Source organism: Pongo abelii, chromosome 1 (genome assembly GCF_028885655.2).
Source record: "Pongo abelii isolate AG06213 chromosome 1, NHGRI_mPonAbe1-v2.0_pri, whole genome shotgun sequence".
NCBI lineage: Eukaryota > Metazoa > Chordata > Mammalia > Primates > Hominidae > Pongo > Pongo abelii.
In genome coordinates, this window is record NC_071985.2 from 140,196,900 (window position 1) to 140,221,006 (window position 24,107).

Below are 24,107 nucleotides of genomic sequence, written 5' to 3' on the forward strand. Positions count from 1 at the left end.
TCCCCAGGTGAAGGTAGCCTAGACTAGGGTGGTGATGGAGGAAATAGGAGAGGACAGATTCAAGGACCATTTATAAGGTAAAAACCAATAGAATTTGCTGACGGATGGAATATAAGAGGGGAGAGGTACAGCCTATCTCAGTAGATGGAACATACAATCGGGTTTTATACCGAGACATTCCATTGCCCAGGGACGGGCAGGAGACAGATGCCTTCCTCTTGTCTCAACTGCAAAGAGGCATGCCTTCCTCTTATACTAATCCTCCTCAGCACAGACCCTTTACGGGTGTCGGGCGGGGGGACCGTCTGGTCTTTCCCTTCCCACGAGGCCATATTTCAGACTATCACATGGGGAGAAACCTTGGACAATACCTGGCTTTCCTAGGCAGAGGTCCCTGCGGCCTTCTGCAGTGTTTGTGTCCCTGGGTACTTGAGATTAGAGAGTGGTGATGACTCTTAACGAGCATGCTGCCTTCAAGCATCTGTTTAACAAAGCATATCTTGCACATCTTAGTTTTCTTATACAAGGATTGAGTTGCAATAAAATTGTTAATTGAAATTTCTTTAAATAATGGCACAACCTAAAGTTATGCAAACATTTGCCTCAGATAAAAGTTCAAGTTTTCAAAGTTTTTAACTGGGTGGAGGGCATGGCTTTACTTCCTATTTCTTGGTATTTCCTAATCTTGTTGAAAAAAAAGTAAGGTGGTTTTTTTTTTTTTTTTTTTTTTTTTTTTTTTTTTTTTTTTTCTGAAATGCTTAGTTCAGTGGAAACCCATCTGCGAATTCTGTCTTATAAACTTAGAAAATAGGGATATCTAATTTCTAGACAAATAATTTTGGAGTTTCTTGTGCTGCTAATTGTTATAATTTTTGTCACTTTTTTTGAGACAGAGTATCGTTCTGTCGTCCAGGCTGGAGTGCAGTGGCGCGATCTTGACTCACTGCAACCTCCACCTCCGTGGTTCAAGCAATTCCCCTGCCTCAGCCTCCAGAGTAGCTGGGAGTACAGGCGCACGCCACCACGCCGGGTTATTTTTTTTTTGTATTTTTAGTAGAGACGGGGTTTCACCATGTTGGCCAGATTGGTCTCGAACTCCTGACCTCAGGCAATCCGCCAGCCTCGGCCTCCCAAAGTGTTGGGATTATAGGTGTGAGCCACCGCGCCCGGCTGTCACTTCTAAATATATAATGAAAGTAATCTGTATTGCCTTTTAATTTTTCTTGCCTGCTTTTCCTGGACCAGAATTAATAGGCTGTTTCCGTCCCAAACGAAGTACTTTCCTTCTAAGAATGTCTTCGTTGACGCTGGAGGGCTGCCCGGCTTAATCTTACATATTCGTGCCCATGTTCTGCCCCCTGCAGGAGTCTGATAAATCCAGTGCGAAGAGACGTGTAAGAGTACATTACAATTACAAGTGTCATTTACGCGTTGATTATTGTTTTTGAGAGTGCCCTAAGGCCACCTCTGGGGGAGCTAGGGGCTGCCTTCCGAAGCATGCGCGTCTGCACCGCGTGCCAGGGGCCTGGAAGTCAGGCTCCGGGTCGGTGCGGCAGCGCGAGGCCTGCAGTCCTAAGCTCGGGGTCGCTTCGGGCCCCCGAGGGGGTGTGTCTTCTACCGCTTTAACATGGAAGGGGCGGTTCAAGTGGCCGAGGAAGTCGGCGACTTGCAGGACTGAGGGCTGGTGCTTTGAAAGAGAGGCGGAGAGAGAGAGGGATTCTCCGCCACCGCTGCACTCCGTCCAATCCCTTCGCCTTCTCCTTTTCTCGGCCGGCCCGCCCGGCCCCTAACCTGCTCGAACCCATTCTGCGGTAGAGGCGGCCGGGTCTCTTTAAGGCCCTGCCGCGCCTGCGCCTTGGGCTCTCCTGACGCGGCCGGGCCGGACCCGGAGGAGCCAGCTGGCCAGCAGGCAAGGGGCTGGCTGCGGTTCCCACAGCGGCGGTGCCGGGAGGGGTAGGTGAGGGTCGTGAGGCGGCCTTGAGCTTCTGAGTGAGCGTGGTGCTTTTGGGAACGCGGGACGGGCGACCCGTGGAGCCAGGAGCGGGGCCGAGGCGCTGAGACGCGGCGGCGCGGCTGCCGGCTGGATGGGAAGTTAATGTTTACGGCGAAGTCTACTCAACGTTTCCAAGGTGAGGGGCGCTGCGCCAGGCCGGGCGGGCCGGGAGGCCGGGCGGGCGGTGAGTCCGTGTTCCGCTGGCGCACAGCTGGGCCGAGGCGCGGCGGGCGGGGGCCGCCGCAAGTTTTGCTGCGCGAGCGGGGCGGGCGCGCCCGGCCCCGCCAGGGCCTAAGTTCCCTGCACTCGCTTCCTCGCCTGTCGCCGCCGCCCGCAGCCCTCCTTCTCGTGGGCGCTGGGGAAGAAACTCGTCGGCGGGTATAACTGTGGCGTCCCAGGGCGGTGGAGGGATGGAGCAGCTTCGGGGGCACGTCCTCGTAAATCCCGTGGAGGACACTGACCCTGCACCCCACCCTTGAGGCCAGAAGTCGGTTCCCTCTGGGGACCTGAGGGGCGAGAGCGCTCGCGCCCCTGACTTGCAAAGTTGGCGTCTTTATTTGGCCTCCGGGATTCTGCGCATGGCGTGTCTCCAGGCTGCTGATGGGCAAGGCAGATGTGCCAGGTCCAGAATGCACTTGAGGAGAGTTTGTAGCCATCCCTGAATTACCTTATGACTAGTGGGGCAAGCCTCAAATTAACCTCAGGATTTCCGGTAGGTTGGATTGTGGTGTTGGTGTTTGCACTCAGAAGAGTTGCAGTGATTTCCCTGTGTCTGTCTGTCTGTCTTTGGGGCTTGTTAGATCATTTTATTTGGCATCCTTTCACCCAAGAGTTAAACAAGCCTTTTGGAATGGTTTCCTCGCTTTCCTCCTATCTATTGCTGGTAGAGCTGCTTTCGAAAAGAAGTATTTTCTTGAAGTGGTATCTTTTCTTTGGGTTACAGTGTTGAATAATAAACTCCTTTCTTTGCCGAAAGAATGAATTCCAGTGCTTACTGAAGTTAAAGAAAAGTGATCTGCTGGTAGTTTTTAATCTTTGTTCTGAGCTGATGTAAGTAACTTTTTTTTTGTTTTAAAATTTTGTTAGTAGAATTTCACCAGTGTACCAGAAGCTCTTTTTCTTTTCTTTCTTTCTTTCTTTTTTTTTTTTTTTTTTGAGACGGAGTCTCGCTCTGTCGCTAGACTGGAGTGCAGTGGCGACCTTGGTTCACTGCAACCTCCACCTCCTGTGTTTAAGCAATTCTCCTGCCTCAGCAACCCGAGTAGCTGGGACTACAGGCGCGCGCCACCACTCCCAGCTAATTTTTGTATTTTTAGTAGAGACGAGGTTTCACCACGTTGGCCAGGATGGTCTTGATCTCTTGACCTCGTGTTCCACCCGCCTCGGCCTCCCAAAGTGTTGGGATTACAGGCGTGAGCCACCGTGCCCGGCCTTCTTTTTCTTTTCTTTTCTTTTTTTTTTTTTTTTTAAGGCTGAGTCTCACTCTGTCGCCTAGGCTGGATATATTCTCCTGCCTCAGCCTCCCGAGTAGCTGGGATTACAGGCATGCATCACCAGGCCCGGCTAATTTTTTTTTTTTTTTTTTTTTTTGTATTTTTAGTAGAGATGGGGTTTCGCCATGTTGGTCAGGCTGGGCTCGAACTCCTGACCTCAAATGATCTGCCCGCCTCAACCTCCCAAAGTGCTGGGATTACAGGCGTGAGCCACCGCACCTGGCCCAGAAGCTCTTTTTTCTATTCTAAAATGATAACTTTACGATTTCCGAGAACTTTGTGTCAAATAAATCTTAGAACTAAGTTATTGAAGTATAGAGAAGAAGTTCACAATTCTAAATGTGCAGGTGGTCTGGGTGCGGTGGCTCACGCATGTGATCCTAGCATTTTGGGAGGCAGAGGCAGGTGGATCACTTGAGCCCAGGAGTTTGAGACCAGCCTGGGCAACGTGGCAAAACCCCATTTCTACTAAAAATACAAAAATTAGCTGGGTGTGGTTGTGTGCGCTGGTAGTCCGAGCTACCCAGGAGGCTGAGGTGGGAGGATCACCAGAGCTGGGGAGGTCGAGGTTGCAGTGAGCCTTGATCATGCCACTGCACTCCAGCCTGAGCAGCAGAGTGAGACCGTCTTTCAAAAAAAACAAAAACAAAAAACATTGCAGGTAATGAATTTTTACTAAGTGAACCACCAAAGATCAAGAAATAGAACATTACTAGATTGGAGTATGTACGTAGGAGTGGCATTGTTGGTTTTATAGGTATGTGCCTGATAAAACTTTAGTATTAGATATTGTTGAACATTTTCCCAAAGTGTTTCTACCAATTAGCAGGGAATGTTCCAGTTACCCCACATCCTTGCTGGTGCTTGTCAGTTGAAATTTTTTTTGCTGGTCTAGTAGAGGTACAGTAATATATCAGTGTGGTTTCATTTTGCATTTTCCTGGTACTGAGGTTGAGTATCTTTTGTTGACCATTTGTGTTTCCTCTTGTGAAGTGCCTGTTAAGTCTTTTTGCCCAGTTTTCATTGATATGCTTATTTTTCTTTGATTTGTAATACTTTATTCTGGATATGAGTCCTTTCTAGGATATATATGTATTGCATTTTTATTTTTTCAGTCTGTATTTTGCCTTTTCAGTCTTTTAATGGTGTTTTTTTCATTCCTGGAGATTCTTAATTTGTGTGTGTGTATGTGTTTTTTTTGTTTGTTTGTTTGTTTTGTAAGATGGAGTCTCACTCTGTTGCCAGGCTAGAGTGCAGTGGTGCGATCTCGGCTCACTGCACCCTTGCCTTCCGGGTTCAAGCAATTCTGCCTCAGCCTCCTGAGTAGCTGGGACTGTAGGTGTGTGCCACCATGCCCGGCTAATTTTTGTATTTTTAGTAGAGACAGGACTTCACCATGTTGGCCAGGATGGTCTTGATCTCTTGACCTCATGATCTGTCAGCCTCGGCCTCCCAAAGTGGTGGGATTACAGGTGTGAGCCACCGTGCCTGGCCTTTTTTTTTGAGACAGACTCTCACTCTCTTGCCCAGGTTGGAGTGCAGTGGCACGATCACGGCTCACTGCAATCTTGATCTCCCAAGGGTCAGGTAATCCTCCTGCCTTAACCCCCAAGTAGCTGGAACTACAGGTGAGCACCACCATGCCCAGCTAATTTTTGTATTTTTAGTGGAAATGGGGTTTTGCCATGTTGCATAGGCTGGTCTCGAACTCCTGGGCTCAAGTCATACATCTACACCAGCCTCAGCCTCCCAAAGTGTTGGGATTACAGGCATGAACCACTGCGCCCAGCCTGAGATTCTTAATTTTAATGAAATATACTTTATCAATCTTGTCCTTTATGGTTACTGCTTTTTGTGTCCTGTTTAAGAAATCAGTGCCTAACCTGAGAATATGAACATATTTTTCTGTGTTGCCTTATAGCAATTTTATTTTACTTTTTGCAAAAAAAATTTTTTTTTTCAGACAGGGTCTGAAGTGCAGTGGTGCAGTCTCAGAACACTGCAACCTCCACCTCCTGTGCTCAAGCAATCCTCCCACCTCAGCCTCCTGAGTAGCTGTGACTATGACTACAGGCGTGTGCCACCACGCCTGGCTAATTTTTGTATGTTTTGTAGAGACGGGGTTTCAACATATTACCCAGGCTGGTCTCAAACTCTTGGGCTCAAGCAATCTGCCCTCTTCGGCCTCCCAAAGTGCTGAGATTACAGGTGTGAGCCACTGTACCCATCCCCTACTTTTTGCATTTAAGGTATATAATTTAGAGTAAATTCTTGATGAGTCGCAGGGGTCAAGATTCACTTTTTAGGCCGGGCGTGGTGGCTCATGCCTGAAATCCCAGCACTTTGGGAGGCCGAGGCGAGCGGATCACGAGGTCAGGAGTTTGAGACCAGCCTAGCCAACATGGCGAAACCCTGTCTCTACTAAAAATACAAAAATTAGCTGGGCTTGGTGGCGGGTGCCTGTAATCCCAGCTACTCAGGAGGCTGAGGCAGGAGAATCGCTTGAACCTAGGAGGCAGAGGTTGCAGTGAGCCGAGATTGTGCCATTGCACTCTAGCCTGGGTGACAGAGTGAGACTTGGTCTCAAAAAAAAAAAAAGATTTACTTTTTTTTTTTTTTGAGACAGGGTCTCACTGTATCACCCAGGCTGGAGTGCAGTAGCATGATCTCCGCCTGCTTTGACCTCCCAAAGTGCTGGGATTTAGGTATGACCCACTGCACCGGGCCAAGATTCACTTTTTACTATATGGATGTCTGTTTGATCCAGCACCAATTATTGCAAATACCATCCTTGTCCGTCTGCACTGTGTGGAACTTTTTTCCATAAATTAGATAACAGTATGGTCAGCTAATTTATGAAATTAGTGTGGGTCTGTTTCTGGATACTTTGTTCTATTTGTGTATTTGTTATCCTTGCACTAATATCACTGTATTAATGTAACTTTATAATAAGCTTTGATATGTGGTAATATAAGCTCTCCAACTTTGTTCCTTAAGGTTTTCTGGGCTGTTCTTGGCTGTTAGCATTTTCATATAATTTTCAGAATCTGCTTGTCAGTTTCCACAAATTTTGGAATTTGAGTTGAATATATATCAATTTGGAGATAATTGATGTTTCAATATTGAGTCAATTTATGAACATGGTATATCTCTGTATCTAGGTCTTTTGAGAATTTCTCTTGGTAATGTTCTGTTTTCCGTGTAGAAGCTTTGCACATTTTTGTTACTTAGATATTTGATGTTTTTTGATGTTATTGTAACTGATATTTTAAAACATTTGTGACCTGCATATAGAAAAATATCTGTTTTTTTTTTTGCAGGGTGAGGGAGGGGTGGCCCTGGGATTATTTTGAAGTAATCTGAGACATCATTTCATCAATAAATTCTAAATCTTTACTCTTTGTTCGTGACCTGATCCAAAGTACACCTTCTGTGTTCTAGTATTTCCAACTAAGTTTTGCATGGTATTATTTTTTAACATGGTATCACCAGTGTGTAGGACCAATTAAAGATTTATAGAGTATTTAGTATATTGATAGTCATTGTGTTAGGCTCTGGGGATACAAAACTGATTAAGATGCTGCTTCTGCCCTTAAGGAGCTCGGAGTCTAGTGGGGGTAGTAGAAATTGAAAAAAAAGATTATTGTCTTCCACTAGGAGAAGTTCTATGATGGAAATTGGCTTGGCAGCATGCAAAGTGGTATCTAAATCAAATCTAGGGGAGGGGGACAGGGTCTATGCTTGGCTCCCAGTGTTCTGAGAGGTGGGCAAAGAAAGTAGGCTGTGGGCAGGGGCTGCTTTTCATCAAACACCCTTCTGTTTAACCCCTTGGCTTTCAGCCTTGAGCCTCACTTTACTTTTCTTGAGTCTGGAGTCTCACCAGGTGTATTAGTCTGTTCTCATGCTGCTATGAAGAATACCCAAGACTGGGTAATTTATAAAGAAAAGAGGTGTAATTGACTTACAGTGCCATATGGCTGGGGAGGCATCAGGAAACTTACAACCATGGTGGAAGGCACCTCTTCACAGGGGAACAGGAGAGCGAATTAATGCCCAGCAAAGGGTGAAGCCCCCTGTAAAACCATCAGATCTCGTGAGAACTCACTCACTATCACAATAACAGGGTGGGGGAAATTGCCCCTGTGATTCATTTATCTCCACCTGGTCCTGCCCTTGACATGTGGGGATTATTACAATTTAAGGTGAGATTTGGGTGGGGACACAGAGCCAAATCGTATCACCAGGTCAGAGTTTCTAGAAAATAAATTTATGAGATAGGAATGGTGGTAGAGGAGGGAACCTAGACTAGAGTCCAACTGTACCTTATATAGACTTTAAACCACTTACTTTCTCTTTAGCCCCATGCCTCTCCACCACTGACCCTGTACCTGGGAACTCCTAGGCTCCTAGATTCTGAGCCTTTCTGGGATTCTGTGAGTTAGCCAAATCAGCTTGCTTCTTTTTATTTTTTAAATTAAAAAAATTTTTATATCACTTTATCTGGCAGCATTCTGAGCCAGAATAGGCTCAGAGAGACTCCCTCAGCTTGTTTCTTGATTATATTCCCTTTTGCAGGCCAGTAGGTTCAGCCTCCTCTACTCAGTCACTTATTTCCCCATCTCTTCTTGTTTCATGGGTGCCATATCTGTTTTTATCTCTCTGAGAATGTTAAAGATCATAAAAAATGTTAACAATCGTTAAACCTTTCTTTTTTTTTTTTTTTTTTTTGAGATGGAGTCTCAGCCACCCAGGCTAGAGTGCAGTGGCATGATCTTGGCTCACTGCAGCCACCATCTTCTGGGTACAAGCGATTCTCCCGTCTCGGCCTTCCAAGTAGCTGGGATTACAGGCATCCGCCATCATGCCCAGCTAATTTTTGTATTTTTAGTAGAGCCGGGGTTTCACCATGTTGGCCAGGCTGGTCTTGAACTCCTGACCTCAGGTGATCCGTCCACCTTGGTCTCCCAAAGTGCTAGGACTACAGGCGTGAAGCACTGCACCTGGCCTAGACCTTCTTTTCCTTGCATAGTTTCTTCCAAGTTACTTTTTTTCCTATTTGATATAGTCTTATTAGTAGAGGCCCTCCTCGGAAGACTGGTAATCCTTGGTTGTCTGTTCATGATTAAGAGTGGTCTACTGAAAGCTGATGGGAAGTCCTGAACTTGTAAGTAGGACTTAAGGACGTGTCATTTTACCCTATATTCTAGAGTCTAAAGCAGTGATTCTCAGCTTCGGCTGCACATTATAATCACATGGAGAGCTTTAAAAAAAAAAATCCCTGCTGCTAATAATTACTTCAGAATCTCTGAGACTAGGTCCCAGGTAGCGATAGTTAAAAAAAAAATTAGGTGTGGCTACATACAGTAAAATGCACAGAATTTAAGTGTATAGTTTGATTTTTACCATGTAACTGATATAAGATGTAGAGCATGGCAAAAAATTCTAGAAAATTCCTTCATATCCCTTTCTTCTGTTTTCTCACTCCCAGCCCAGAGGTGACCACTATTCTGATTTCTATCTGTGTAGATTAGCACCAGTATTTTTTAAAGCTGCCAAGATAATTCCAGTGTGTGGCCAAGATTGAAATGATTGGTCTGGGTGGATTGTTTGAGGCTTCTCCACTGTATTTATCTTTCCTTTTGTCCCAGTCATATTTTCCAGAGAGTATCTTCCAGTTTTCTGCTTGGAGAGTTGAGGTCTGTTTGTCAGTATCTGGGAACTCAGGAAAAGAGGGTTGGGTAAGGAGCCATAGAACATTTAGTATATGGGCTCACACAATCTGTCTCTGTTAGGATGCCTATGTCTTCCACCTTGTATGGTTTACCCTCTTGAGAAAAGAAATCTGTCACCTGCCACATTGCGGGTGGGGCCACTCAGCAGCTTGGAGGAAATCTGGGATTCTAACTGTTCAGCATTCACTTGCTCCTTTCTTTTAGTCCCCCTTCCCCACTTTGTTCTGGCAGTTCCTGAGCCTTTTGAGGAATCTGTGGCATAAACTGGTTTGTTCTTACTTGTCAGCATTGCTGGCTTAGAATTTGGCCATCTTTGGCAGAGTGCAGTGGCTCACCCCTGTAATCCCAGCCCTTTGGGAGGCTGAGGCAGGCAGATCATGAAGTCAAGAGATCGAGACCATTCTGGCCAACATGGTGAAACCCCGTCTCTACTAAAAATACAAAAATTAGCTGGGCGTGGTGGCATGCGCCTGTAGTCTCAGCTACTCAGGAGGCTGAGGCAGGAGGATTGCTTGAACCCAGGAGGTGGAGGTAGCAGTGAGCTGAGATTGCACCACTGAACCTCCAGCCTGGCGACAGAGTGAGACTCCATCACAAAAAAAAAAAAAAAAAAAAAAAAGATTTTGGCATCTTTGACTAGGTCAGTTATCCAGCTGCTTTCCAGCTTCCAAAATTTTGTTGCTATTGTCTCATTCTCCCTGTCCTAATGGCTTGTGTCCTAAAAACAGAACAAACAACAATAACACAGTTTTCTTTATCCTTATTTTAGTAACGTTTTGGGAGGAAGCAAAACTAGATGTGTGTGTGTGTTCAATCTGCCATCTCACCTGGGAAGTCCACTGTCTGCTTTCCATTATACAGAAACTTGTTGCCACTTGTCCTCCATTGTTGTCTCCTCCTTATGGGGTTACACCTTTTAAATTTCTTCATAGTTTTCTGAAAAGAGTGTCAGGAGGTAGAGGACCTAAATATTGGTCAAGCTGTCATTTCTTTAGGAGTCTCAAAATTCTTTTTAGAAGTACTCGTTGTCCCAGGATCTTATAATCTCAAGATTGGAAGTGATTTTGAAGATAATCCGGTTTAATGAGCTATTTGATACCTTCTCTAAAGGAATCGTCCAGCCTAAAATGTGAGAAACTTGTGGTAGGAGGAGATGAGTGCCTGGAGAAATGAATTGGGCTGTAGATCTCTGCAAGGGGTCTGGAAATCCATGTGTGCATTAAACGTTGCATGAATAATAGATCTTGCATATTTGTAATATATAATAAAATTTATTAAAAAGTCATAATGGGCCGGGCGTGGTGGTGGCTCACGTCTGTAATCCCAGCACTTTGGGAGGCGGAGGCAGATGGATCACCTGAGGTCAGGAGTTTAAGACCAGCCTGGCCAACATAGTGAAACCCCATCTCTACTAAAAATACAAAAAATTGGCTGGGTGCGGTGGTTCACGCCTGTAATCCCAGCACTTTGGGAGGCGGAGGCGGGCAGATCACGAGGTCAGGAGATCGAGACCATCCTGGCTAACATGGTGAAACCCCGTCTCTACTAAAAATACAAAAAATTAGCCAGGCGTGGTGGCGGGCGTCTGTAGTCCCAGCTACTCGGGAGGCTGAGGTGGGAGAATGTCGTGAACCCAGGAGGCGGAGCTTGCAGTGAGCCGAGATCTTGCCACTGCACTCCAGCCTGGGCGATGAGTGAGACTCTGTCTCAAAAAAAAAAAAAAAAATTAGCTGGCTATGGTGGTGTGCACCTGTAGTCCCAGCTACTTGGGAGGCTGAGGCAGGAGAATCACTTGAACATGGGAGGCAGAGGCTGCAGTGAGTCGAGATCACACCACTGCACCCCAGCCTGGGTGACAGTGAGTGAAACTCCATCTCAAAAAAAAAAAAAAAAGTCATGATGGTTTTATCATTTCAGTTAGTAATGCTTAAATCCAATCATGGGAAGAGGTAGTATTCAGAATTTTTTATTTTGAAGAAAGCTTCTAAACTAGAAAAAGTTATGAGCTATTATTAAAGATTAATAAAGTTGTGGAGAGTTTAGTGTATAGTTAACATAAAGTGAATGATAAAACCACCCATTAAAGTCTCTATTTTAAATATCTCTAATAGCTTTGTTATTCTTTGACATTCTATATTTTTATTTTCTTTAAAACGCTTACGAAGTCAGTAACTTCCCAGATGTTGCTCTTTGAGTTAGAATTTTTACCATGAAGTTCATGATGAAATAGAAATGTTGTCAATGTTTATACAATTTATTCACCTTTAAATTACATCCATCCTTTTTCTGTGTTAAAATGCCCTTTTTCTTATGAAGTTGTGATTCTAGATAGTAGATAGATTTTTCCTTCTAATATTTGGCAAAAAATAAAAACCTGCGAGCTCTACATACGGCTCTTCAAATTAATTTTTTTTTTTTTTTTTGAGACGGAGTCTCGCTCTGTCGCCCAGGCTGGAGTGCAGTGTCATGATTTTGGCTCACTGCAACCTCTGCCTCCCGGGTTCATGCTGTTCTCCTGCTTCAGCCTCCCGAGTAGCTGGGACTACAGGCGCCCGCCACCACGCCCGGCTAATTTTTGGTATTTTTAGTAGAGTCAGGGTTTCACTGTGTTAGCCAGGATGGTCTCGATCTCCTGACCTCATGATCCGCCCGCCTCGGCCTCCCAAAGTGCTGGGATTACAGGCGTGAGCCACCGCGCCCGGCCTCAAATTAATTTTTAACAAGTTTTATAAAATACAAAAGCCTGCTTCTCAACTGCACAAAATCCCCATTGGCCTTTTCTTTCTACCACAAGTTAGTAACAGTCAGTCATGTGTTGCTTAACAATGGGGATATGTTCTGAGAAATGAGTTGTTAGACAATTTCACTGTTGCATGAACATCGTAGAATATACTTAGACAAACCTAGATAGTAGAGCCTACTACACACCTAGGCTATATGGTATAGCCTTTTGCTCCTAGGCTGCAAACCTGTACAGTATGTTATTGTATGGAATACTGTAGGCAGTTGTAACACAGTGGTACTTGTGTATATAAACAGCAAAGATACACCAAAAGTACTATCTTATAATCTCATGAAACCACCCTCTTTTTTTTTTTTTTGAGATGGAGTCTCGCTGTGTCTCGCAGGCTGAAGTGCAGTGGCGCTATCTCAGCTCACTGCAACTTCTGCCTCCTGGGTTCAAACTATTCTCCTACCTGAGCCTCCCAGTAGCTGGGATTATAGGCACACACCACTACACCTGGATAATTTCTACATTTTTATTAGAGACGGAGTTTCACCACGTTGGCCAGGTTGGTCTTGAACTCCTGACCTCAAATGATCCACCTGCCTCAGTCTCCCAAAGTGCTGGGATTACAGGTGTGAGCCACTATGCCCAGGCAGGTATTACCCTCTTATATGTGGTATCCATTGACTGAAATGTTCTTGTGCGGTGCATGACTGTATTTTACTTTTTTGTTTGTATATAAAATTCAAGATATCAATCAGATGACATGGGGAATTTTTACTATCTCTCATGGTGTTACGATAGTCCTTCCTCATTGGAAGAATGTAGATTAATTAATTGTTGTTAGAACCTGTTGATTGTGGCCCCCTAAGTTTGCTTGCAAAGTGTCATCTCATTTCTCACTAGGTATTGCTACTAGCCTGGTATGTTTATTTTGCATTTTTAGCTGTTTACTTCAAGAGAGCTTTCTCTGCTTGTACTGTTTGCAGTTTATCCTTTTAAGTGGCCAAAAACAATGTGGGTTTAGTGCCTTAATAGTTCTTTGTACTCATCCAACTCACACAGTTAAACTCTCTGAAAAGTGTTCCCTGAAGTTAGTTAAACTGGCTATTATCTGGGTTTTTGTTGTTTTTGCTATTTAGTGTCTTGTAAGTTTGTTATCAGGACTCTTCTTAAGTAACTGCTAGCTCCTTTGTTCTTGAGAGGGACCTTGATGAGAGATAAGAACAAAACTTGCTTTATTATGGATAAATGCTTTTTTTGTTTGTTCATAGGAAAGCGGAAGCACTGAGATAGAAGGAAGGATGGGGATTTTGTCTTTGAGTTGGTGCTCAAATGATTATTTGCTGTTGTCTTTGTCCTGAATCTTTTGTATGTCAGAAATAAATCCAGTGTGCTCATAAATTATGCTAGTGACTTTATCAGAACAGCGTTAGCAGATACTGTATAAAAGTGTAGCTTTAATGATTAATTATATAATTGAATAAAATACATGAGAAAGGTAGAAGAAAAATGTAGTATTCTTCAGGCATACCAGAAATCAGGGTAGTTTGGAAAACAGCATAATTTGATGGTGAAAGGACCTTGAAGTAAATTGAAAATGAATTTTGGGGATAAGTCATGAATAATATAATGTCTTTGAATACAGTAATCCTCCCTTATCTGCAGTTTTACTTAACTGTGGTCAATTACAGTCTGAAAATATTAAATGGAAAATTCCAGAAATAATTTATAAGTTTTTTTTTTTTGGAGACAGGGTCTTGCTCTGTTGCCCAGACTGTAGTGCAGTGGGGTGATCACGGCTCACTGCAACCTTGACCTCCTGGGCTCAAGCAATCCTCCCACCTCAGCCTCCTGAGTAGCTGGGACTACAGGTATGTGCTACCACACCTGGCTAATTAAAAAAATTTTTTTTTCTCATAGAAATGGGGTCTTGTTATGTTGTCCAGGCTAGTCTCGAATTCCTGGGCTTAAGTGATCCTCCTGCCTCGGCCTCCCAAAGTGTTGGGATTACAGGCATCAGCCTCTGCACCTGACCAGTTTAATGAATTTTGATAAAGGTATACACCTACGTGAATCATTCCTATTTTGGTTGCTTTAGTTAACCCCCATTGTTGTGATTGTTTTGTTTTGTTTTCAGAGATGAGGTCTTGCCCTGTTTCCCAGGCTGGAGTGCAGTGGCGTGATCATAGCTCAGTGCAGCCTTGAGCTCCTGGGCTCAAGCGATCTTCCTGCCTCAGCTTTCCAAGTAGTGGGGACAACAGGGTTTGTGCCACTGCACTTGGCTAATTTTTGGGAGTCTTGCTCTGTTGCCCAGTCTGGAGTTGTGATATCTTTTACCATAGATTAGTTTTTCTTGTTCTTGAACTTCACATAAGTAGAATAACACAGTGTGTATTCTTTTGTGTCTGCTTCTTTTGGTCAAAATAATGTTTTTGAAATTCATCCGTGATCTTGCACATATCAGTAGTTCTTTTTAATCCATGCATATTAATACATTGTATGAATATAATACAATTTATTTGTCCTATCTTCTATTTGGCTATTATGAATAAAGTAGCTATGAATTTTTTTTTTTTTTTTTTTTTGAGACAGCCTGTTGTTCAGGCTGGAGTGCAATGGCACGATCTCGGCTCATGGCAACCTCCACCTCCTGGGTTCAAGAGATTCTCCTGGCTCAGCCTCCCGAGTAGCTGGGATTACAGGCATGTGCCACCACTTCCGGCTAATTTTGCATTTTTAGTAGAGATGGGGTTTCTCCATGTTGGTCAGGCTGGTCTTGAACTCCCGACCTCAGGTGATCTGCCCGCCTCGGGCTCCCAAAGTGCTGGGATTACAAGTGTGAGCCACCATGCCTGGCCCTTTTTTTTTTCTTTTTTTTTTTTTTTTTTTTTTTGAAGATGAGGTTTCGCTCTTGTCGCCAAGGCTGGAGTGCAGTGGCACAATCTTGGCTCAGTACAACCTCCACCTCCCAGGTTCAAGTGATTCTCCTGCCTCAGCCTCCCGAGTAGCTGGGATTACAGGTGCCTGACACCATGCCTAGCTAATTTTTATATTTTTAGTAGAGACAGGGTTTCACCGTGTTGGGCAGGCTGGTCTTGAACTCCTCCTGTCCTCAGGTGATCCACGTGCCTCGCCCTCCCAAAGTGCTGGGATTACAGGCATGAGCCACTGCACCCGGCCGCTATGAAGTTTTGGCTGTGAGTCTTTTCGTAGACATACACTTTCATTTATTTTGGATAAATAAATAGTGGTGGAATTACTGAGTTGTAGGGAAGATGTATGTTTAACTTTAGAAGACAGTGCTAAACAATTTTCCCCAAGAAATTACACCATTTTACATTCCACCCTGCCATCTATAAAAGATCTAGTTGAGTGACAAATCAGAATTGAGTTTTAGAAAGATTATTGTGGTACAGTGGGCAGGCCGGGTGTGGTGGCTCACGCCTGTAATTCCAGCACTTTGGGAGGCCGAGGCGGGCAGATCACAAGGTCAGGAGTTTAAGACCAGCCTGATCAACATGGTGAAACCTCGTTTCTACTAAAAATAAAAAATTAGCTGGGCGTGGTGGTGTGTGCCTGTCCTACCAGCTACTCAGGAGGGTGAGGCAGGAGAATTGCTTGAACCCGGGAGGCGGAGGTTGCAGTGAGCCGAGATTGCACCACTGCACTCCAGCCTGGGCGACAGAGTGAGACTCCGTCTCAAAAAAAAAAATAAGAAGAATATTCTAGTACAGTGGGGTATAAGACTTGGAATAGGGAAAACACACAGTAAAGTAATACACTTGAAAATTGATGTATTCCGGCCAGGCGTGGTGGCACATGCCTGTAATCCCAGCTGCTTGGGAGGCTGAGGCAGGAGAATTGCTTGAACCCGGGAGGTGGAGACTGTGGTGAGCCGAGATCGCGCCACTGCACTCCAGCCTTGGCGACAGAGGGAGACTCCGTCTCAAAAAAAAAAAAAAAAAAAGAAAATTGATGTATTCCTTATCCAAGGAATTGGAAGGGAGGTAGATAAGCTTATGGATTCTAGCACTATAAGGACATGGAATCCTTAGACTTGATATATGGGGTGAGGATAAGGTAGGGATCAGGTGACCCCTATGTATCTGTTATAGGCTGCTGGATGTTGGTATGACAATAGAGTGAACACTGTGGAGGAAAAGATTTAAAAGGAAGGAGTGATGAATTCCATTTTGTTTGTAAGTAGTAATTGGGGGTAAAGGAAGTATGAGATATCTCTGGGAGTGTGTGTAGGAAGGATAGAGTGGAATTGGAATGTTGGGGACCAGTAACATTTAAGAAATGAGCTGATGAAGAGTCTGCATAAGAACAAAAAGAGTAGCCACTATAAAAGGAAACCAAGGAAAGTGATTTAACAGAAGTTAAAAGAATAGAACTTTGAAGAGGGAGGGAGGGGCTGGAATGTTGTTAGTGTGAGTAAAAATACAGACTTCTGGCGGGGCGCTGTGGCTCTCTCCTGTAATCCCAGTACTTTGGGAGGCCGAGGTAGGTGGATCACCTGAGGTCAGGAGTTCAAGACTAACCTGGGCAACATGGTGAAACCCTGTCACTACTAAAAATACAAAAATTAGCCGGGAGTGGTGTCAGGTGCCTGTAATCCCAGCTACTTGGGAGGCTGAGGCAGGAGAATCACTTGAACCCGGGAGGCGGAGGTTGCAGTGAACTGGGATCGGGCCATTGCATTCCAGTCTGGGTGACAGATCGAAACCATGTCTCAAAAAACAAACAAACAAAAAAACCCAGAGTTTTGGAGTTTTTTTTTTTTTTTTTTTTTTTTGAGACAGAGTCTTGCTCTGTCGCCCAGGCTGGAGGTCAGTGGCGCGATTTCTGCTCACTGCAACCTCTGCCTTCCATGTTCACGTCGTTCTTCTGCCTCAGCCTCCCGAGTAGCTGGGACTACAGGCACCCGCCACCACGCCCGGCTAATTTTTGGTATTTTTAGTAGAATCAGGGTTTCACTGTGTTAGCCAGGATGGTCTCGATCTCCTGACCTCGTGATCCGCCCGCCTCGGCCTCCCAAAGTGCTGGGATTACAGGTGTGAGCCACCGCGCCCGGCTGGTTTCTTTTTATATCTGTTAAAACTTGTAGTGTCATGTTACTTGTCCCAGTAGTTATACTTTATAGAATAAATCCTAGAGAAACGTACACATGTGGAGAAATGTCTTTAACATATATTAATAATAGTAAAAAATTGGAAGCACTCCAAGTATCCATCAATAGAGGATTGGTTAAATCAAGTATAGTACATTTATATTTATATGACGGAATGCTATACAGCTGATGGAGTATGGTGTCTATACTATGTTGCTTTCCTGTGCTGCTGTAACAAATTAGTACAAACTTAGTGACTTAAAACAAAACAAATTTAGTATCTCACAGTTCTGAAGGTCAGAATTCAAAATGTTTCACTGGGTTAAAGTCAAGATTGTAGCAGGGCTGTTTTCTTCTGGAGGCTCTAGGGGAGAATCTTCTCCAGCTTCTCGAGCTGCGTTCCTTGTATTCCTTGCATTGCATTCCTTGGCCCCATCCTCCATCTTCAAACCCAGCAGCATAGCAGCTTCAAATTTTTTTCTGTTTGTGCTTTCATGTTGTTTTCTCTCTCATAAAGACTTTTGTGATTATATCAGGCACAACCCAGATAATTCAAGATAACCTCCCGTCTCATGATCTTTTTTTTTTGTTGTTGTTGTTGAGACGGAGTCTCACTCTGTCACCCAGGCTGGAGTGCAGTGGTGCCATCTCGGCTCACTGCAGGCTTCACCTCCCAGGTTCATGCCATTCTCCTGCCTCAGCCTCCTGAGTAGCTGGGACTACAGGTGCCCGCCACCACACCTGGCTAATTTTTTATATATTTTTTTTAGTAGAGATGAGGTTTCACCATGTTAGCCAGGATGGTCTTGATCTGACCTCGTGATCTGCCTGCCTCGGCCTCCCAAAGTGCTGGGATTACAGGCGTGAGCCACCGCACCCAGCCTATCTCAAGATCTTTAACTTTGCAAAGCACCCCCTGCCATATAAGATAACATAGTCACAGGTTCCAGGTATTAGGATGTGGAGCCCTTTGCCTGGGGTGGGTAGGGTGGCAGGGGGCATGAGAGGAGGGAAGGAATTAATCTTCGTACCACGAATACTGACAAGCACAGAAGATCAAAGTACGTTAAGTAAAAGAAATTGTCAAGGAAATATGTAAAATTTTCCAATTTTGTAAAATTTAAAACATTACATACATACCTAAATGTCATATGTATTATTAGAAAAGAAATCTTGATGAATATATACCATATTGTTAACTGTGACTGTCTTTGAGAGTGAGGTTACAGAGTACTTGGACTTCCATTTTTTTCTGTGATATTTGGGTTCTTAACATGTATTTTCTAATCAGAATAAAAGGAGAGAATGGTACTGGGGCACATGTTGCAGAGAGATCAAGTTAAGGTGAGGACTGTCAAGTGTTTACTTGATTTAGCAACAAAGAGGTTCTCGGTAAGTAACCTTGGTTAAGTGTGGTTTCAGAAAAATGGCAGAATAGAATTTGCAATGAAAAAGTGGGAGGTGAGAAAGGAAAGAGTGAAAATCTAAACCTTTTTCGTAGTTGCTTAGCTATGGGGAAGGGAGGATACAGTGAGACACAGGGTACTTAGGGGGATGTAAAATTCAGCGAGATTTTGTTTTTGTTTTGTTTTTTTGAGACAGGGTCTTGCCTGTCGCCCAGGCTGGAGTGCGGTGGTGCGTTCGTGGCTCACTGCAGTCTTGGTCTACTGGGCTCAAGCAGTCCTCTCACCTCAGCCTCCTGAGTAGCTGGGACTACAGGCATGTGCTGCCACACCCGGCTACTTTTTGTATTTTTTGTAGAGATGGGGCTTCACCTTGTTTCCCAGACTGGTCTGAAACTCCTGGGATCAAGCAATCCACCTGCCTTGGCCTCCCAAAGTCCTGGGATTACAGGTGTCAGTCAGTCACCACGCCCAGCCAAGATTTTTAAATATGGCGGAGGAGCATGTTTAAAAATTGAGAGCAGAAACTGGGAAGAAGGGAGCAATCACCTGAGCTCTAGGAGAGTCCAAAGAGCATAAGCTCTGACGGAAGTCTTCTGACTTCAGACAGAACACCTACTTGCCTATGGCAGGTGAGAACTAGAAAGATGTGGATGTGTCGGAGTTAAGTATGTAACACTTTAGATTCCTTTAGTATTATCAGATTTAAAAAAATCTCTTGCAGTCCTAAATGCTTTTTCGGCATCTTCTGAAAGTCCGTTATTGTGTAGCTGTGTATCTTTAGTCTTGCTTATGTACTCTCATTGTATTGACTTGTCCCAGAAATGTCTGATTGTTTCTGTAACCTAGTATATGGAGCTCAGGGAATTAAGACCTTAGTTTTCTATTATAGTGTAACATTTTGAGGATTTTTTTTTCCTGTTATATTTGAAACTAACCATTGCATAAAAAATCTGCTTATATGAGTTCTTTTTTTTTTTTTTTTTTTTTTTTTGAGATAGGGTCTTACTCTGTTGCCCATGTTGGAGTGCAGTGGTGTGATCTTGGCTCACTGCAACCTCTGCCTCTGACGTTCAAGTGATTCTCTTTCTTCAGCTTCCCAAGTAGCTGGGATTACAGGCGTTTGCCACCATGCGCAGCTAATTTTTGTATTTTTAGTAGAGACAGGGTTTCGCCACATTGGCCAGGCTGGTCTCAAACTCCTGGCCTCAAGTGATCCACCCACCTTGGCCTCCCAAAGTGCTGGGATTACAGGCGTGAACCACCATACTCTGCCAAAAAAATCTGCTTATTTGAGTCTGTATAAATTTCTCTGGAATGTTACAACAGTAAAGCATTAGAATTATTGCTTAATTCAAGGAAACCAAGGTTCAAAGAGCTTAAATAACTTGTCAGAGCCACACATCTTGTTAATAGAACATGGTACTTTACCTGGTGAGATGCTGAAGACCTTTAAAAAATTATTTTATTGATATTTAGTATATTTGTGCCAGGATTCCCTGATTTTTCATATGTATCTTTTTCCAGTTTTGATTAAGAGAACATTTTTTCCACCTCATAATTTCATCACTCTTTTCTTTTACGTATACAGTAGTTCTCCCTTATCCTCGGGAGATACATTCCAAGACTACTAGTGATACCTGAAACTGTGGATAGGACCAAATCCTATGCGTAGCATGTATTTACCTGTTCATACCTACCTATGATAGAGTTTTATTTATAAATTAGGCACAGTAACAGAGTAAAGACAACAATTAATAATTATTACTAGTCAAATATTATTAAGTAAAATAAAGATTACTTGAGCACAAGCACTGTCATACAGCAACAATAGTGGATCTGATAAATGAGATGCCTACTAAGTAACTAACAGGCGGATAGCATATACAGTATGGATACACTGGGCAAAGTGATGGTTCATGTCCCAGGTGGAACAGGGCAGATGACATATAATTTAGAATTGATGAATTGGATTTTTTTTTTTTTTTTTGAGACGGAGTCTTGCTCTGTCTCCCAGGCTGGAGTGCAGTGGTGTGATATCAGCTCACTGCAACCTCTGCCTCCACAGGTTCCAGTGATCGTCCTGCCTCGGCCTCCCCAGTAGCTGGGATTACAGGTGCGTGCCACCACGCCCAGCTAATTTTTGTATTTTCAGTAGGGACAGGGTTTCACCATTTTGGCCAGGCCGTTCTCGAACTCCTGACCTCAAGTGATCTGCCTGCTTTGGCCTCCCAAAGTGCTGGGATTATAGGCTTGAATCACTGCGCCCGGCCGAGAATTAATGAATTGTTTATTTCTGGAATTTTCCATGTAATATTTTTGGACCAGGTTGATGGCAGGTAGCTGAAACCATGGAGAGTGAAACCTCAGATAAGGAGGAACTACTGTACCTGTGTAGTTAAAGTAACTAAAATGACTAGCATTAAAATAGAGTTTTTAGGCCTTTGCTATGATCTAGGCACTATTTACCCTTTTGGAGGATTATATTGAGATTCTTATTGACATTTTAGGATTTTTCAAAACAGTGGTAATTCATTCTTATTTCACATTGGGCAGGGAATGATAGTGCTGTTGAGCATACTTAACACAGTGCTCGATATATTGTGTATACTGAAATTTAAAATTCATGTGATATATGCGATATTTTAAGAGTTACTTGTTATGAATTTGTATTTTTAAGGACTAGCATGAAACATAAGGAAACATGTACTTTAATACCTTTGCTGCTGTCAAGAAAAAATTGTGTGTGGATATCCTTTTTTTAAAAAAACAAAATGAAACAAAACAATTTTGTGTTTGTGGCATTGGAAGGTTGAGGTTAGGGAATAGGCTTAGCTCCTCACTTGCGAGCTTGAACAGCTTAGGTATAACAATTTTAGCTGCAGCTTAAATAATCAAATTTCAGTTTTCCAGTGTTCTTATTCAATATATTTTATTAATTATTATTATTATTATTATTGTTATTATTATTATTATTATTTTTGCAGGGTCTTGCTCTGTCACCCAGCCTGGAGCGGAGTGGCATGATCATAGCTCACTGTAAACTTGAGCTCTTGGGGTCAAGTAATCCCAAATGTCAGACTCCTGACACTTGGACAGACTCCTGTGTGAGACTCCTGAGTAGCCAGGACTACAGGCACATGCCACCATGCCTGGCTAGTTTTTAAAAGATTTTTTTGTGGATATGAGATCTCAATATCTGATCTCAAGCTCGTGGCCTGAAGCGACCCTCCCGCCTTGGCTTCCCAAAGTGTTAGGATTACAGGCATGAGCCACCATGCCCCGCCGTTTCCCCCCAGTTTTAATACAAAATAATTTGTGGGGAAGTCAGCAATTTGGTAATCCAGCAAAGTGGTTCAGGTAATAATAATTCCTTCTCTATGAAGGAAGACAACTTTAGGTTTGGTAGGTAATCCAGCAAAATTCTGTGTTGAAAAGAATTTGATTATAAAGAGAATTGATACCTGGGAAATAAAGTGGCATGGTGTAGTAGAGCATGGGTTTTGTTTTGTGTTTTTGTTGTTTATAACTTTTCTGGGTCTTTTTTTTTTTAATCAGAAAAATATGTGTCTTGATATTTACTGTGTAAAGTTGGTCATGAGGAGTGGAAATAATAGCATGTAGTGCCTATAACAGTACTTGCTATATGTTTTGGTGGTCAATATAAATAGCAGCTATATTAATTTTGTGATTATGATATTAAAGGAAGGCTAAATGCATAAAGCAGCCGAGCTTGGTGGCTCACGCCCTTAATCCCAGCACTTTGAGAGGCTGAGGTGGGAGGATCACTCGAGCCTAGGAGTTCAAGACCAGCCTGGGCAACATGGTGAGACCCCGTCTCTATTTAAAAAAAAAAATAGGAAGGAAAAAAAAATGCGGAAACCTCAGATGAAATTGAAGATATATATAAGGAATATCTGGTAGCAGAATTGATTTCAGTTTTGTTGAATTACCAAATGGTTAAGTATATTACCAAAATTACCTGTATGACAGTTTTCTCATGTTAATATGGAGGATTATATTGTCCACCTCATAAAACTGATGTATGTGCTTAAAAATATTAATTATTCTATTTGTTGGATGATTTAGGTTGGCCTAGTAGCAGAAAAGGTCCTGGGTTTGTATAATTCCTTTATAGATTGTGTTTACTGAAGCATGTAACATTAAATAAGACATAATTTTTTAGCATGCAGGAAACTTATTTCAGATTCACAGACCATGGTAATTTTTGTTATTTGTAACAAATAAATTGTAATTTGTTATTTATAGTTTTAAGGTCATTATTTCTTCATAAGAAATAAGTATAACCTAGCAATGACTATACTGGACATATTAACTTGAAAAATCTTTTAATACTAGGTAGTAGATTAAATGGCTGGTTGAAGTATTTCATTAGTTATTTTTGAATGAAGTTGCACTTATATAGTTCAAAAGGTTTCAAATGCCAAATAAATCCTAATTCTTCAAGGTAATTGCATGCTGTATCTCGTACAGTTTTGGATATCTTGAAATAAGTTTGGTAATCAGTATCACCAGCTGGTAACTCTGGTTTTATTGAATCTAAGGATATGGCTGGTGTTTTTCCTTACATTGGACCAGGGAGAGGAAGTTTAAGTGTTCTGTCTCAGAGTAGAAATGGAATTATGGAAAGACTTCTTGCCACACCTGTGGTCTACTATCATTTTAAATATTCCTAGATTAACAAACATTGAAAATGCTAAAACTGAGTAATACTTCATTTATTCATGTGAAATGTCTTGATCAGATAACACAGAAATATCAGCTATACTCAGATGTTTTGAACTGTTGCAAAAATGAGTGTAGGTATGTGTGGTAACTTTGTATGTAGCTTAAGATATTTCTGAGCTGTTTAGCTGATTTATGGAGTTTTATTTAGCTGGAGAGCAGTGCATGTGGTGCTATTTAGTAAAGTTCTCTAGCAGTGAATATAAATATGTATTTGCAACTAAGACAGAAAGTCATACTACTAGAGCATTAAATATAAAAAATTAACCACAAACTTGACATTTTATATTTAGATTTTTTTTAAACTTAAGTCCTGTAACCAACTTAGATTAGTGTTTCTCTTACCCTTCGTAAACTTCCATTTGCCTCTGATATAGGCATGTAATTATGATGTGGTAGCCATTGGATGCTTTTTCTCTATGAATTTTCTCTCATTTTCTCTTGTTTCCTTCCTTTCTTTAGAAACTGTTGCTTATAGTTTATGAAGTTGGGAGGTTTCTTGTCATGTAAATTTTATTTATTTTTTAAGAGACTCCCTCTGTCACCTAGGCTGGAGTGGAGTGTCACAATCATAGCTCACTACAGCCTCAAACTCCTGGCCTCAAGTGATTCTCACTCCTGGGCCTCCTAAAGTGCTGGGATTACAGGTGTGAGCCACCATGTCCAGCCCCAGATGTTTAAATTAAATTAATTAATTTAGTTTTAAAGACAGAGTCTTGTTCTTTCACCCAGGCCAGAGTGTAGTGGCATGATCATAGCTCATTGCAGCATCAAACTGCAGGGTGCCAGTGATCCTCCTGCGTCAGCCTCCCAAATAGCTGGGACTACAGGCACATACCACCATGCCTGGCTAATTTGGCCTCTGAAAGCACTAGGATTACAGGTGTGAGCCACCG

At 42.9% G+C, this 24,107-nt stretch overlaps 1 protein-coding gene across 3 annotated transcripts in view; it reads left to right on the forward strand.

The window, feature by feature from the left end:
- Positions 1 to 1,574: 1,574 nt before the first annotated feature.
- Positions 1,575 to 24,107, forward strand: part of EVI5 (ecotropic viral integration site 5) — a 277,149-nt gene continuing 254,616 nt past the window's right edge. The window contains exon 1 of one of the 3 annotated variants that reach the window (XM_054531115.2): positions 1,575 to 2,129. Coding sequence is in view for 2 of the 3 variants with exons in the window: in XM_063718560.1 (XP_063574630.1) it covers positions 2,664 to 2,705 (42 nt within the window). In the remaining variant the exon portion in view is untranslated. Of the gene's footprint in view, positions 2,130 to 2,180; positions 2,706 to 24,107 lie in introns of those variants that run through there. The other 2 variants (XM_063718560.1, XM_063718554.1) reach the window with 2 other exon arrangements.